The sequence below is a fragment of the Bufo gargarizans genome, chromosome 1 (genome assembly GCF_014858855.1).
Source record: "Bufo gargarizans isolate SCDJY-AF-19 chromosome 1, ASM1485885v1, whole genome shotgun sequence".
Taxonomy (NCBI): Eukaryota; Metazoa; Chordata; class Amphibia; order Anura; family Bufonidae; genus Bufo; species Bufo gargarizans.
This window is the reverse complement of record NC_058080.1, coordinates 482,098,885-482,115,910: the sequence shown is the minus strand read 5'-3', so window position 1 is coordinate 482,115,910 and position 17,026 is coordinate 482,098,885. Positions and strand designations below refer to the sequence as shown.

The 17,026-nt window shown below is 43.9% G+C and overlaps 1 protein-coding gene across 2 annotated transcripts in view; it reads left to right on the top strand.

Annotated features, from left to right (window-relative positions):
* The first annotated feature begins 2,114 nt into the window (after positions 1-2,114).
* IDNK (IDNK gluconokinase) overlaps positions 2,115-17,026 on the top strand; it is a 32,074-nt gene continuing 17,162 nt past the window's right edge. The window contains exons 1-3 of one of the 2 annotated variants that reach the window (XM_044287715.1): positions 2,115-2,365; positions 4,278-4,308; positions 11,184-11,266. In XM_044287715.1, coding sequence (XP_044143650.1) covers positions 2,186-2,365; positions 4,278-4,308; positions 11,184-11,266 — 294 coding nt within the window. In that variant the 5' untranslated portion in view covers positions 2,115-2,185. Of the gene's footprint in view, positions 2,366-4,277; positions 4,309-11,179; positions 11,267-17,026 lie in introns of both variants that reach the window. The other variant, XR_006388365.1, reaches the window with a different exon arrangement.

The following is a 17,026-nucleotide window of genomic DNA, read 5'->3' as shown; positions in this document are numbered from 1 at the left end:
GCACAGGGGGCCCCTTTCATCAGCTTATTAGCAGAGGACCCCTAATGATTAGATATTAAAGGTGTTTGCGATGGTTTTTGGCAGATATGCTCATGTAGTTGATTATCTCATGTACATCTTCCCTGTGTTTTGTTTTATTTTTTTATTTTTTTATTTTGACCCTCCTGACTCATTTTTCCCATGTAGACCAATCACTCTGGTCGGTTTACATCCTGTATGTAGCATTCCATGTTGCTGTATCCAACCAAACCCATGATGCACTTCTCCTTCCTCTGCCACAGCACCACCTTAGTTTATAGCTCCTCCCACCCAGGTAGTTACATAGGCATTCCCCTATCACTGTTTAAGAATATGTATATAAAAGAACTACAATCTAATAAATAAAAAAAAACACTATCCGCAACTCTGATACAGGAGGAGTGGTGGTGGTATTAAGCAGTGAAGATTATGAACAAGCTATTACCAACATTTTACAGGACAAGGAAACCTATCACCAACTTAATAGAGACCCAACAAAGGATCTTAGTGAAGCACTAGGGAAAGGAAATCTCTATATGTTGCCAACCCTTGCATTCCAGTAATGTAGGGTCTTCCTAAAACTCATTAAAATGACCCTGTACTGTCATACCGCACCACTGTATCTTGTTCAGGGTTGTTATTTGAGAAGCTCTGCTAATGGCTGGACTGTCACCTTCAGCCCTTGGCTGCACAGTGCGACAGGCGCAGCACAATGAAGAGCCTTTTGCCCTGTGGCATTAGAAGAATTTGATATCCCAAACTTTTTAGTTCAACCAGACTGTCTGTTACTCTGCTTTAACCCCTTAGTGACCACCCATATATGTTTTTACGGCGGTCACTAAGGGGCCTTAGGCTGGCCCGACGCTTTTTTACGGCGGCCCAGTCTAAGTGCTGCATGGGTCCCCTCACATGAGAGCTGCGGCCCTGCTCTAACAGCCCGGACCGACAGGAGTGCCAATCCAGGCTGTTTAACACTTTACATGCCGAGTGCAATGGCGCCCGCCGCATGTAAAGCGGTGACAGAGTGAGCGGACTCCCTCTGTCTCCCATCGGCCCCCCGCAAATGCGATTGCCAATGTGTGTGAATCCTACCTGGCTTCTGATGTAGGCCCCGGTCCGGCTGTAGTACTTTCCAGCAGCCACGTTTTAGTAAGCATTCTGTATTAAGAATGCTATTATTTTCTATTATAACCATGTTATAAGGGAAAATAATAAAATGAATAGAACACCGATCCCAAACCCAAACTTCAGTGAAGAAGTCCAGGTTCCGGTCTGGGTACCACATTCAGTTTTCTCTCACGCGCTTGCAAAATGCATTGCACTCGCGCAGAAACAACTGAACATTGGAACGCAATCACAGTCAAAACTGACTGCAATTGCGTGCCTACTCGCGTGGGTTTCCCGCAATGCACATGAGACACATCCGGAGCAAATCTGGAACGCCCGTGTGAAAGGGGCCTTAGAGAAAAGTGTCTGTCCTGGTCCCACATTCACACATTTATTATCCACAGCCTGAGCCCCTGTAATAAACCTGGTGCAGGTCTAGACAGCCTGTCTAAGCTTATGCCATCTATATAATAAGCAAATCTGGACAAAAGTGCGCCCTATAAGGGTACCGCCTGATGGTGCTAGATGCATGTGACCAAATCACGTCCACTTGTGGCAGCCAATAGCCACGCAATTTTGTGGTATAATCATGTTGCCATTGGCTGTCACAGGTGGACGTAACTTGGCTGCATGTTGCCAGCTGCACCGTTGCGCCATACCCTAACATTTGGTGAAAAACAAATAACTATCAGTTCCCCTTTGTTTGTAGTAACAATCAGGAAGTTTAGATGCTTAATTTATTTGTGAATCCTGTTTCTTCTATATAAATTAATTTATTCCTGTAACGTGTTCATTTTTCTCACTTAATAACTTGGATTTTATGGAAGATTTATCAGAACTTGTGCAAAGGAAAACTGGCTTAGTTGCCTATAGCAACCAATCAGCTTACACCTTTCATTTTTCAGAGCTCCTTTTGAAAATGAAAGGTGGAGTCTGATTGGTTGTTAGGTGGAAGTAAGCCAGTGTTCCTTTGCACCACTCTTGATAAATCTCCCCCTGCGAATTAGATTCCTTTTCATGCTTTAATAATTGACATAGTGATTACAACAGCAGGAGGGGAATGACTAAGCACTGGTCATTGGAGTACGTGTTTTTCACTTCCTCGTCGTCTGGCATTGCTCTGTGTGGCCTACAAAGTATACAGGAGCTGGGGAAGGATTCCACTGTGTCTTCCTGGTGGCAGCTAGGTCCTAGGAGAAGTTATGATAATCGTGGTGATGGGAGTGAGCGGCTCTGGGAAGTGAGTATGTTCTCTCTGCACATAGCATTACACAGGCAATGAAGAGGTTACAGACATCTGACACTGCAAATCCTGCTTTGTTCTGGAGAATGAGGACAAAGGCTACTCCCATGTATACTCTGGGAGGAGACAGCTCTCATGTCAGCAGTGGAGGTTCATAGCTGGCCTGCAGCTAGGCCGGGTTCACACAGGATCATGTGTTTTACTGTAACAGTTGTTTCACGAATTCCCAAGTACACACAGCATTTATTAAAGAACCAGTGCTAGGAAACCGTCCTAGAATGGTTGCTCTAGAACTGTGAACCTGCATCCAAAAATATGTTAATTCACTGCAAAATGTATATATTTCCATTGACTCACATGACAAAATCTGAATCATTCAGTCTTACATGTTAGGGTTGCAAAGCCCACACTCCCTGCTGTTCAGATTAGATCATCCTAGAACCCACTTTATGGCCATCTGAATAAAGTCTTAAAATGTGCAAGTATACAATATGTCGAAAGCATGACTTCAACATGGGCAACAGTATGGCAAATACTACAGAGTTTCGCTGGAATCGTAGGCAATTATGCTTTTCAACACAGTCAAAAAGAAAAAAAAAGAATAATAATGGATAAGCTTTTTATACAGTGTCAACATATTCCATAGTGCTTTACAAATCAGAGCAAATACACAGAAACAAAATCATAAATTACAATGGTGACAAACTAATCAACAATTCAATCTATGAGAAGAGCTTAAAGGGGTTCTCCAGGAATTAAGAAAATAGAATTACTGAAAATACTTAAATATTACTTTATTATAAATATATTCCCAAATACCTTTCATTAGTTATAATGGCTGGTTTTGTCTAGGGAGCAATTATTAGGAGAAATAAAATGTCCGCCGTCCTATTAGTGCACACAAAACCTGTCCTAATCACACAGCAGGACAAGTTACTTCAGAACATTCAGGTAAAGAGATGCCTTATCCTCCTCTCTGCTCTACTTGTCAGGAATTATGATCCTGAATACAGCTAAATCTCTGTATGAATGAAGTACAGAGAGGAGAGTAGGGACGGCTAATGAGCAGCAGCATTTGTCTCTAGGGGTGCACCTAGCCTTTCTGCTGCCGAAAACTGAAACAGCGTTCCCCCTCAATGTCAATTGCTTAACCTAACCCCATTTGCCACAATGAAAGCGCTCATTACCCATGGTCCTTCCGCTTCCCCCCTCTTGCCCCTACCTGGTGCTGCCTGAGGAGATCGCCTCACCTGGCCTCATTGGTGGTGCACCCCGCTTGTCTCCATTACCGCAGGCTGTCCTGTTTGTCTTCTCTATACTTCATGTCTCGTTTATTATTTTATTTCTCTTAATGATTGCTCCCTAGACAAAACAAATCATTATAACTAATGAAAGGTGTTTGGGAATATATATTTATAATAAAGTAATATTCAAGATTTTTTTTAATTCCTGGAGAACCCCTTTAAAAGAGGTTGTTGTCCCATGTGGGTAGGTGTCTGATTGGCGGGGTCTGACCGCTAGGCTATCTCTGACAGTCCCATGAATGTATGTTGCTCCGTTCTAGTGATTGGCAGGGACCCCAACAGTCGAAACCCTGCTGATCAGACACATCCATTATGGATAGGGGATAGGTTGTTGTTATTGGACAATGCCATTAAAGGTATAGCAACTCATATCCCCCAAACATATGTCAAAAGGTTATTTTTTGGCAAACATCTGGCCCAATATATCCTATGGATACATTCAAGGTATATGTCAGATGTCTTTCCTGATGTATGCCCCTAATTTGCAAAAAAAAATAAGGATTGAAAAGAACATAAAAACGCCAAAAATAGCCAATGTGCACCCAGCCGTTCACTTTCAGCAGCATGTATATTGTGATCATTCTCTTGTTTGTGTCTTTACACAGAACAGCAGTAGGATCTCATCTGGCAGATCAGGTACGTTTATTACTGTATGGCAAAATAATTTGGCTATATACCCCACACTGGCATAAATACTGGTAGGATAGTGAAAAAGGAGTCTCCATATTTGTCAGGTATTCATTTAGCGGCGGTCTCATTTATCAAGGGACTTGCAACTATTTTAGTCTTTAAAAAAAATCCCTTTTATGACCGGCCATGCAATAATATTTAGTCACAGACTATTTTACTAGACAGTTGTGTGGAGCGGGGGCTCTGGCAAATTTACTAATCTACTCCTAGAAACAGGCGTAAATTTTACCAAAAAATCTACTTTTTGCACCAGATGCACAGATTGACATACATTGCACATAGTTTAGTTAGTTGCACTGTAGATGCACCTAGTTTTTGATGAGTATCACAGGAGAAGTGTTCAGCATGGAAAATACCTCTGACACACAAAGTGTATTTTCAGGACTTCATACACTTGTGTGAAATTAGCCTAAGGGCTCATGCACACGAATGTATTTTCTTTCCGTGTCCGTTCCGTTTTTTTTTGCAGACCGTATGCAGAACCATTCACTTTAATGTCTCCGCAAAAAAAACAGAAGTTACTCCATGTGCATTCTGTTTCCGTATGTCCGTATTTCCCTGCCACAAAAAAATAGAACATGTCCTATTATTGTCCGCATTATGGACAAGGATAGTACTGTTCTATGAAGGGCCAGCTGTTCCGTTCCGCAAAATACGGAATGCACACGGATTTCATCCATATATTTTGCGGATCTGATTTTTGTCTATTTTCCATTCTTCTGATCCTCCAGAAGAACAGAAAAATTAAAAAAAGGATCCTGTATTTTAAAGGGAACCTGTCAGCGGCAAAACCCATCCCAAACCGCCAGCAGTACCTTCAAGTAGCCGGCAGTGAGTTTCCAATGATGATTTTCTTACTGCATTCTGATGAGGCAGGAGTATGAAAAACGATCTTTTATCCTCCGTCCATGCTATTTTCCAGTCAGGCTTGAAGTCAAGGGGGCAGCGGCATTCGGCGGAGATCTATTGTTCCGATTTTAGGAGGTGGGCTACGGATACTGAGTGGAACGATCCAGCTCTCCATAGCCAGTTTTGTCAGGGATTCTCTGAGAGGCTGAAGGATGCTTTGGCCTTTCATGAGAATCCTGAGTCTTTGGAAGCCGCTATGTCTTTAGCTGTATGTATTGATAGATGCCTGAGAGAGAAAGATCTAAGGGTCCACTCTCTTAGGACGTTCTATTACATAACGTATCGTATTCCTTTGACTCTTTGGGTGAAGAGATTCCTGAGCGTATACCTGGGGATGAAGCCATGCAATTAGGGGGACCGACTCCAGGATCTGCTTGCAAAAGTAGGAGTCGGAAGCAGGGAGTATGTTTTTTCTGCGGTCAAAGGGGACATTTTGTCAATACGGTATATGTCCAAACATTCGGCGGCAAAAAGAGAAACAAAAAGGAGCGTCTAAATCCCATCTGACTATCGGAGGTGTGAGTGGGGGTCAGAGAATGTGCATTTGTCTTTTGCTGGTAGTACCCGATTTCTCCTGACTGCCGAAGTGGCGCTAGAGTAAAAAACTGTGGGAATTAAAGTATTTATTGACAGCAGGGCCGAGTTTGCTGATGTGTTTTCTGAGAGTGGATGTCAGGATTTACCTTCCCATCGGGAATATGAATGCCCTGTCAATCTTATTCCCGGGGCCAAATTGCCTAAATCTAGGTTGTATAATCTTTCTGAACCTGAAAGGCAGGCCATGAGAGAATATATTGCCGAGAGTTTGAAGAAAGGGCACAGAAGACCTTCCAAGTCTCCAGTGGCTGCAGTTTTTTTTTTTTTTTTTTTTAAATAAAAAATGGATGTCTTCGGCCATGTCTGGATTTTTGTGAACTCAATCAGAATGCTATCCGTGATCCTTACCCTCTTCCTTTGATTCCCGATTTGTTTAACCAGATTATTGGTGCCAAGGTGTTCTCGACTTCAGGGGGGCATATAATCTGGTTAGGATCAAGGAAGGGGATGAATGGAAGACGACTTTTAATACTCCTGAGGGGCACTTGAGACACATCAGAATCATGTGAGACAGGTGTTACAGATTTTAAGGCATAATAAATTGTTTGCAAAATTAGAGAAATGTGTTTTTGAGGTACACAAGGTGCAGTTCTTGGGCTACCTGCTGTCATCTTCGGGTTTTCGAATGGATCCTGAGAAAGTCTGTGCTGTATTGGACTGGATCGACCCGAAAATCTGAAGGCTCTTAGGCGTTTTTTAGGATTCACCATCGAGAATAGTAAAACCCTTAACGGACATGACTAAGAAATGACTAAGAAAGTTTCCCTGGAGGTGGTAATTTTGAAAACCCGAGTCCCATACTGTCTAAAGGGGTGGTGATATCCGCCCTCTACCCTGACCTTTAGGTGAAGATGTTAGAGGCTTAGGGAGACGTACCGGACTCGTGTCCCTCTGGGAAACTATTTGTGCCACCGGAATTGCGTCACAAGGTGTTGGAGGAACATCATTGTACGGTTTTTACAGGACATCCTGGTAGTAGGTCCACTGCCAACCTTATATCTCGTAGATTATGGTGGCCGGGGTGGCGTATGTGTTTGTTATATTCCCTGTTGTTTGTATCTGGGCCTGATACAGAGACTTCCATTCGTCCGTCTGGGGAGGAATGGGTTGTCTCTGGTCCCAACCTCATTCCGGGGCCTTATAGGGATATAAGGGCCTAGGTATACAGCATATGAATATTCCTACCTTCAAGGTCTATTCATATTGATAGGTAGTTAGGGCCTGGATTAGGGTTGTTTAGGAGATGACCTGTTCCTTCCCTAGTTTCCAGACCCAGTTACTGTTCCCCTTCCCTCCTGTGTTTAGTGTGGAGTTTTTCCCCCACACTGATCGTGACAGTGGCCTCCTGATGCTGCCGCCACCTACACATTCTCTCATTGGGCAACTCTGTGGTCTCCTCATGCTGCTTTCACCTCCACACTATGTCACCTTGTGACTCTGTGGTCTCCTCATGCTGCTGCCACCTCCACACTATGTCACCTTGACACTCAGTGGCCTCCTGATGCTGCAGCCACCTCCACACTATGTCACTTTACCACTCTGTGACCTCCTGTTGCTGCCACCACTTCCACACTATGTCATTGTGCCACTCTGTGGCCTCCTGATGCTGCCACCACCTACAGACTATGTCACCTTGCCACTCTGTGGCGGCCTCCTGCTGCTGCCGCCACCTCCACACTCTGTCATTGGGCCACTCTGTGGTCTCCTCATGCTGCTTTCACCTCACCACTATGTCATAGGGCCACTCTGTGGACTTCTCATGCTGTTCCCACCCTCCCCACTTCATGACTGGGCCACTATTTAGCTTTTTTGGCTTGGCTGACCATCATTTATTTGACCCTTCCTCTGATCTGTCAGAAGGAAGGTAAAATGAGACGCACAACGGATCCTGTAGCAGCTGTAAGGCCTGTATGGTTCCATGAGAATTGGCTTGTAATTTGGCAGCCAAAAGCAGGAGTGGGTACAAAACACAGAAGACTTGCGAATATTCCGTTCACGTGTCATCTCTGTTTTGGATTCACTCCAGTTTTTTTGGGCATTAGCAATACTGATGGATTACTGACCAAATGCTGACTGAGTGAAGGCGGATGCTCCACAGACAGGATCCGTTTTTGTGGGTTATTGTTTTGACGGATCAGAGGAAGGGCAAAATAATCAGTGACGCCAACACAAACTTACTGCTGATGTCTTCTCCACTCTGTCCGGGGGGGCTCTACTTTTCTAAGCGTTTAATAGAACAGGTTCTGTAGAAATCTATGTGGAATCAGCTGACGATGGTGTAAAAGGAGTGCGTTTCTTCTTGGCGCTAACATCGACCTGTAAGGCTAAGTTCATACGTGAGTTATTTGGTCAGTTTTGGCACCGTGACTGCCCAAATAAGTGAAGTGTGCAGTGATTCTAAGAGTGACACCTGTCATCTGCACGTCATACGGACTCACAGTATTATTTCACTACCAAAGCAGACTCCATATGCAGTGATGCGGGCTGCCATCTTTAGTAAGCTAGACTCACCCGTCCAGTGATGCACAGGTAAGCCCTTACTTGTGCCGGGAGCCGGTTTAAAATCAAATGCAGTCACCGGGAGCAGGCAGTTCCGAGAACAGCCGCCGGGGGCCCTTTATCGGGCTGTTCTCGGAACTGCCTGCTCCCGGTGTACCTATGTGTGTTAGTGCAAGGCACAATGTTCTACACCACTATAAAGGCTCTCTGCAGCCAGGAAATAGCAGTTTTTTTACGTAATTTGCCGCAAATAGATTTGGATAGAACTGAATTTTTCCCCAAAAATTTGGTGAACCGGCGAATCAAATTTTTTTAAAATTCGCTCATCTCTAGTATCAAACAACAAACTGCACTGTAGGATTTTTTTAACAAAATGTTTAGCTTTTGGTGGCAAATACTTGTCAGTATGCATACATACACACACACTGTCTGGGGTCATGTGATCTTCCTTCTTCATCTTTCCTGTCTGATGCCATTTTGATGAAAATCACCCAAATCGAATTGTCAACAATTTGAATTCAAATCTGACCCAAATTTTTTGAAAATGTGAGTTGAATTCAATTTGTTTACAATCGATTTGCTCACCTCAAAGGTGCATGTATTCGGCTGATGAAGCAGACTTGTGAAATTTGTTTTTACCTTAGGTAATAGCAGTACTATAGGCTTAGAAGTAAAATAGACATATGTAATTATATGCTATAGTTCACTGGCATAATCTGACATTAAAGATCACAATACACGCTATCATAAAACAATCTGCTTGGCAGACTGACAAATACACATCTCAGTTTCAGTACAAGTGTACTCGTACAATATAGAACTACCAGTATGAGACTAGGATATGTCTAGGGGATTTCAGGATTTATGTGTTGAGAATCCACACTGAAATCTGCAGGTGTACGCAGGGAAATCTGTGCGGACAATCCACATGAATTGGTGCGGATTTGCATGCGTATTTGGTGAGGATTTTCCACATGCGGAATTTACGTGGATGGACAAAATCCGGTCAGGAAAAATTAAATAAATTGACATGCTGGAGATTTTTAAATCCGCACCGCAGGTCAAAATCCGCATGGAAAAATTCTGCATCCTGTACATGAGAATTTCAAGTTCTCACAGATTACAACATACATGACCTACGGTGCGGATCTTCCGCACGCAATCTTGATCGTGTGCATTAAGCCTAGAGCTCCAGCAGAAAAGCGGTAAGACAAGTGAGGGAAAAAGTGTAAAGAATTAACCTGAAATCTGATGGATTATTTAGGGCTGGTCTAGAGACAGCATTAGAAATCCACTGCAGATTTCGCCACAATACTGCAGCAAATCCGCAATAATATCAAAGCAGATTTTGCAAAGCATTGCAAGTAGGGCTGCAGTAAACAAATATTTTTGTAATCGAGTATTGCTTCCATTAACCCCTCCAAACCAATAACTTTATACATGCCCATTGGGTTTGGAGGGGTTAATGGAAGCACCTTGGCATTAGGCATGTATAAAGTTATTGGTTTGAAGAGGTTAATGAAAGCACCTTGGAGGTGCCTTCATTAACCCCTCTCTAAACCAATAACTTTATACATACCAAGGTGGTGCCTGCAGCCTCCATTAACCACTCTCTCTCCATCTCCCTGCCCCCAGCCTCTGATCTGCCTCCCTGCCCCCAGCCTCTGATCTGCCTCCCCCCAGCCTCTGATCTGCCTCCCTGCCCCCAGCCTCTGATCTGCCTCCCCCCCTCCAGCCTCTGATCTGCCTCCCCCCAGCCTCTGATCTGCCTCCCCCCCTCCCCCCAGCCTCTGATCTGCCTCCCCCCCTCCCCCCAGCCTCTGATCTGCCTCCCCCTCCCCCCCTCCCCCAGCCTCTGATCTGTCTCCCCCCCCCCCATCTTTGGTGGCAGTTTGCAGTTCCGATCGGAGCCCCAGCAGTGTAATGCGGGGGCTCCGATCGGTTACCATGGCAGCCAGGAGTCACGCTACTGAAGCCCTGGCTGACATGGTATGCTGTAAGCATTAGCAATTCGCCGCACAGACAGAAGAAGGAGCGACCGGCGGCCACAGCGCACGTGAGTATAATGCGCTGCTCTCTGCTCACTAACATACCATGGCAGCCAGGGCTTCAGTAGCGTCCTGGCTGCCATGGTAACCGAACAGAGCCCCAGCATTACACTGCTGGGGCTCCGATCGGAACTGCAAACTGCCACCAATGATGGGGGGGGGACCCTGTGGGATATGGCCGGCAGATTCATTGGTAGTGCAGTGGCCACAGTCCCTCCCCTCCTCCTCCTACTCTGTCCTCATTGGTGTTCAGCGGCAGCCGCGCACAGTGGGGAGGGAGGGACTCCCTCCTCCTCCCTCCTCTGTGCCGGCCGGCTCAGTCCTGCCTCTCTGGCCTCCGGAGGACACGGAAGCGGTGAGTGAGACACTTAATTTCACTCCCGCTCCGTGATCACGTGGTGTAAACGATTCCTCGATGCAGGGAAACTGCATCGATGAATTTTTTGACTTGATTTAATCGAGTTATTCGAATAATCGTTTCAGCCCTAATTGCAAGGATGAAATCCATGATGAAAATCTGCAGGTTTTTCACACAAGATGAGCATGATATAGATTTGAATATATGCGGCATGCTCTGCTTTTTGTGCAGATTTTTTCCACTATGTGCGGATGCGGTTTGGAGAACCGTACTGTAAGTTACAGAATCTGCATCGCAAACCTGCAGCAAATACATCACCTCTGGTCCTATGGTTAATAGTATATCTGTATCTACAGGGATCACTTTGTTTGGATTCTCGTCACCCGTTTCTCTCGTTTTATTGCAGTTAGGATGCAAATTCTATGATGCAGATGATTATCATCCCATGGAAAATAAAAAGAAGATGTCTCAAGGGATACCACTAAATGATCAGGTATTGCAATAAACTAACATTATAGTTGTCTTATGCAAATTTAGCAAGACTGCATGGCAAAACAGGTTTGTACTGTGGAGTGTGAGTTCTTGCCTTCCCTTTCACATCTCTCGATCCCAAGTACGTGATGTTGAGGACATTACCTGTAAGGTGGTCAGTGTTTGTTTACATACTTCACTACGTGCCCAGGGTTGCTCCTTGTCCTATGTGACCCCTTAGAAGTGGACACTTAGTACAATCTATTTTTTAATTTTTTTTATTTAAATCTTTATTGTTTTCTTAAGCCAAGAATATAAATTCCATTACATATAGTAAAAAAAAAAGATAGTCATACAGCAATTCATATACCACCCCCCCCCCCCCCCCCCCCTTGGTTCACTGCTACGGGATCCAGCTGTCTCCTGCTGTTGCTCGTGGTCATTCCCCGATGCAACAAACAGCCAGGCTTTATAGAGCGAAAAGAAGATATTAAGGACCCACCCTTTCTAGAGTCACTCTGCTTTTCTTACCAGTCTTCTATAAGCATCAATAGTGTCTATCCGAGCCCTCCACTCAAGGTAAGTAGGGCTATTTTTTGTTCCCCAGTGTTTAAGAATCAAGGCCTTTGCGGCCATGAAACTCTCCAAAGAGATTCTAATCTGACAGGGCGTTAGATCCGTAGGGTAGAAAAGACCTAATATTGCCTGCATAAAACAGCGGTTCAGTTTAATCTTATATCTGCTATGTAGTTCTTCATAGATGCTGGTCTAAAATCCACTTATTTCTGGGCAATTCCATAGCATATGACTTAGACCAGCATTTTCCGCCGAGCACTTCCAACACGTATCACTTCTTTTCCTGTATATTTTGGCGAGGAAGGCTGGGGAGTAATACAGGCGATGTACAATCCTGAACTGGATTAATCTATATTTTTGGGATATCAATGCTTTTTTAATATTTCGATATACTGTATCCCAGTCAACAACACTTCCTACACCTAATTCAGCTTCCCAGCCTCCCTTGCTTTTAAAAGTTGTTGTTTCTCCTAAGCAGTCCCGAAATCTACGATATATTTGTGAGAGAGTGAGTTGTGTATCCCTAAATGTAAAACAATAATCCAAAAAGGAGTTTGCGCTAACAATCAAAGAATCTTTATCCTGAGTGTTCGTGTATGCATGACTAATTTGTGCATATCTATATCTATTTAAAAAAGTGACATTTGTACCTTTTGTTAATTCATCAAAGGGGATAATACTACCGTGTGATATAATTTGGGTTAAAAGATTGATACCACGTGAATTCCAATACTTATAATCTTCAATTAGCCTAAACTCTTTTAGGTTGTGATTGTGCCAAAGTGGAGTAAAAAGTGCGGGACAATCTAAGAGTGGAGAAATATTCTCTGACGTCAGCCAAAAGTCTACAGTAGTCACTGTTCCCGACTATAGAGAGAACTGTGAAGCTGTGAGATCACAACCACATAGTCCTCTCTGTCTCTGCTCTGCACAGGTCTGCATATTGATGTAATTTAGGGTACTTTCACACTTGCGGCAAAGAATTCCGGCAATCCGGACGTAAACTGATGGCATTTGTCAGATGGATCCGGATGCGGATCCGTCTGACAAATGCATTGAAATACCGGAAAAATGGGTCCTGTATTAATTTTTTTGCATTTTTAAAGGTCTGCGCATGTGCAGACCGGAAAGCCGGATCCGTTTTGGCAGAACACTTAAGGCTAGATCCAGCACTAATACACTTCAATTTAAATTAATGCCAGATCCGGCATTCCGGCAAGTGATCAGTATTTTTGGCCGGAGAGAAAACTGCAGCATGCTGTGGTATTTTCTCCTTCCAAAAAAAACATAAAAGGGACTGAACTGATGCATTAGGTTAAAACTGATCAGTTTTTTTCGAGTATTGAGCTCCCGTGACGGAACTCAATACCGGAAATCAAAAACGCCCTTAGCGTCCTCTTACAGAAGGACATTGCTGGAACTTGGAGAGTTTAATAACAAGTCAATGCCCCAGCTCAAGAGTCCCTAACTGGTGGCTTGTGAGCCTCTGCTGTGTGGCTTGCCACTGGCTGCTAGGCCAGAACATTTGTAGCAGGTCTAGCACACAGCCCATACAGTTTTCTATAGTGCTGTAAAAGGCTGTTTACATGACAGGAGGAGGGCCCATAAAAGTATGTAACAATGCTGCAGCCATGCTGTCCTTTAGCATGAGGTGTCATCCACACTACAGCTGTCCTGATCCTCTCCCCACGCTTCCTTCTGCCTAGTATATGCATTGTGACTCCAAAATAAGGCATGCATGGCTCCTCACATCTCCCCCAAACCTGACCTCCTCCGCAATATCCTCTGTGAGGGTGTGCAGTAAGAAGAGGGCAGAAACAAGCAAATGGAGGAGGGCAGGTTGGGGAAGGAGGTAAGAAGCCATTCTTATGCTTTACTATAATCATGTCAAATGTGGTATTACAAGTTTTCCTCATTTGGACAGTTCCTGAAGCCATGCTCCCTGGCATCTCATATTGAAATGCATTGTTCCTGCACTAGTTTCCTACGTGTCCAGGAGCTGTTCAAATATAACCTAGGTGAATGACAGCAGTGGTGGGCAGTTGGGACAGAAGATTTGGCTAACAAGGAGGGTTTAAAAAGTGTCATAATGGTGTAGAACCTATGATCTATTAGCAAGTTGACTATATTCGGGTTTCAACACATTTGACAAGATCTTCTGTAAATAAGCCAACCCCTAATGAGAACAAGTAGAAGAATGGTTCCTCACCTCACAGTGAAAAAATGCCCCTTTAATAGGGCTTTAGCGCCTTTCTTTTCTAAATAGTCTGAAATTGGAAGCAAAGCGACTTTACCGCATGTTGGTGGGACATTTGAAGTAATTGTTCAAAGCCCAAAAAGTATCATCATAATAACTACAACAGGACATGTGTACAATGGTCGCCTCACAGCCATCTCTCAGGTCTGAATGTGGCTCTCTGGGCATGAAAGGTTGGGGACCACTGCCCTAGATTACTGTAAAAGGAAATATGAATTATTAATATTTTGGATTAATATTAATAATTAACATTAATAAATTGTCGGCTACAGCTATTGCAGAATCCGCCTATTTATTCTTTATTCTACCTGTTGCTCTAACTGTTTCCTTAACTGGTTGCGCTGAATTACGGCGGCTACAAAAGACTATATGCTGTATTTGAATAATAAAGTATTTATTAAACAATTACAAGTCTACAGTCATTATTTCTGCTATATCTATATATATTTATATCAATGGTTATATAAATATATATACATATAGATGCACACGGTAATACACTAACAGCACAATAATAATCCTAATTACACTAACACTATACAATCCCAACTATAATTCCACCCCAAAATCTAGCTAGACATACAATCACACATACAAGTAACCAGAGCAGCACCCTCCCAACTGACGCTAGACTGTCTCTACAAGGGGTTACACAATACAAGGGTTACAGGGTCCAATGCAGTGATAAGGGTACTGCAGGGGTAAATGCAGGGACAGGGTAATGCAGGGGTTAAATGCAGTGATAATGGCACTGCAGGGGTAAATGCAGGCACCAGGTAAAGCAGTGGTTAAATGCAGTGATAATCGGATCGGGTATTGAAAGGGGGTTAATGGGCGTTGGTGGAATATGTCCGGGTATGGGTAAATGATAATGATGGGGTAATATTGCAGGGAGTAGAGATATATATTGTAGGGGTTAATGCAGGAGTAATATTGCAGGGAGAAGGGATAGGGATATATATTGTAGGGGTACAAGGCAGGGTGATGCAGGGGTTAATATATATATATATATATATATATATATATATATATAGCAAAGAAAATCCGCAGCACTCCTTGAAGTATAAAAAATGTGTAGTTTTATTCACACATGTCAAAATAAGACAACGTTTCGGTTCTCTCACAGAACCTTTCTCAAGTCAGGTGACCTGACTTGAGAAAGGTTCTGTGAGAGAACCGAAACGTTATCTTATTTTGACATGTGTGAATAAAACTACACATTTTTTATACTTCAAGGAGTGCTGCAGATTTTCTTTGCTGCTTAAGTCCTGAATCGAGGGACCACCGCAGGCACCTCACAGCTACGGCTGTACATCAAAAGGAGTGCTGCCTGACTTTTTCTATGGATATATATATGCAACACGCCAGACCTGCAGGGTATAGACGAAGTGAGGTCACAGTTATGGGCAATCGAGGGTACTCACTGTATTGGAGAACCCTGGGCAGGCGCGTGGCAGTGAAGGAGAGGTAGACACGGTTCCTCTGGGGCACACTCTGTTTATAGGGACCAGGCCTGATGGTGGATGAGGTGCCCTGGATGTTACAGGTATTTTGAGTGCCCGGGGCAAGGTCCCTGTTGGATTCGCGACGCCAGTGCCTTTGGACGGTGGCACGCCGGTTGGTAGTTGGAATGATGGAGGTACACAAGTAGAATAGTGAACCAAACGTAACTTTACCGAACAATCTTTGTACAGCAGGTAGTAGTACAGTCTTTCAATCACAGTTCCACAAATAGGCTTATTCACACAATGGCAGGTAATATTTATGCAAGATACGCAGAGGGTAACTTCACAAGCACACAGCAGCAGGTTGTACCTTTCCTCAGAATCAATGTACACTGTCCTTTCTAGAACTCCTGCTCTGGCTTTATCTCCCAAGGCCCGGATGCCTAAAGGGTGGCTTAAATCCTAGGTTACTGTCTTCCTCAGGTATTAGATTCTTGCTGCACTTTCTAGTTTCATCTGCCCATCAGGGTTACTTAGCTTACCCTGGATCGCCCTCTCTTGTAAGGTGGATGACTGTGGGTTTCTCCCAGGAGGTTGGGTCCTGCAACTGGGGTGTCTTCAGAGCTAACTAAGGCTCTCTTGTTCTCAGGCAGGCTGGAGCTTCTCACTAGCCTCCTGGACATCACTAGCAGCCAGGGCTATCCAGCTGCATGTCAGGAGCAGGCTTCTTAACCTCTGTCTTCTCAGACTCCTGACTCTGCACTAACTCTCCCTGTCTAGGCCTGGACATTTATACTAGGGGCTCCCTATCTCCCTCTAGTGTCTGGGATGTCTAACTACACCCAACTAGGCCTGCTGTTGCATCATACAGGGGTACATTGCATATAACAACACATTAAAACATACATTAAATGCACAATTAAACATGACATTTCCGTTCCTTGTGAGTAGGAGTAATGCGCACACCATTTGACCCTTGTGTAGTGCCCACCCCTACCTAGTGGGACACTACATACCCCCACGCTATAACGTTGCCCGTCCTCGGCGCAACATGGAGGGTCCCTGCACAGCTGGATACTGCACCTGTAATAGGGAAGATAAAGCAAAGCAGGAAAACACATCTACATTTGCAATGATACATTATATGCATATATATATCAGGCAGTTCCACTGGATTAGGAGCAAGTAATGGTGAAAAGGGGCGTCGTTCTCTTCTCTCAGGATAACACAATGGAACAGGGGCGCTGACCTGGCACAGCGTAACAATAAATACCAGGATAGTCCATAATAATACTTTCAAGTGCAAATTGTCCATGATAGAACAGTTGTAGTCCATGGAAAATGTAAAAACATTAAATAACAATTCTTGGAGGCTCAAAGCATATATAATGAGTCCGTACCCAGGTTCTTTTCTTTTTGTTCAATCCACAGCCAAGTAAGGATATCGCAGATGCAAATAGAGAGGAAGATAGAATCACAGAGGCTCGCACGAGGTGGAGTCCAT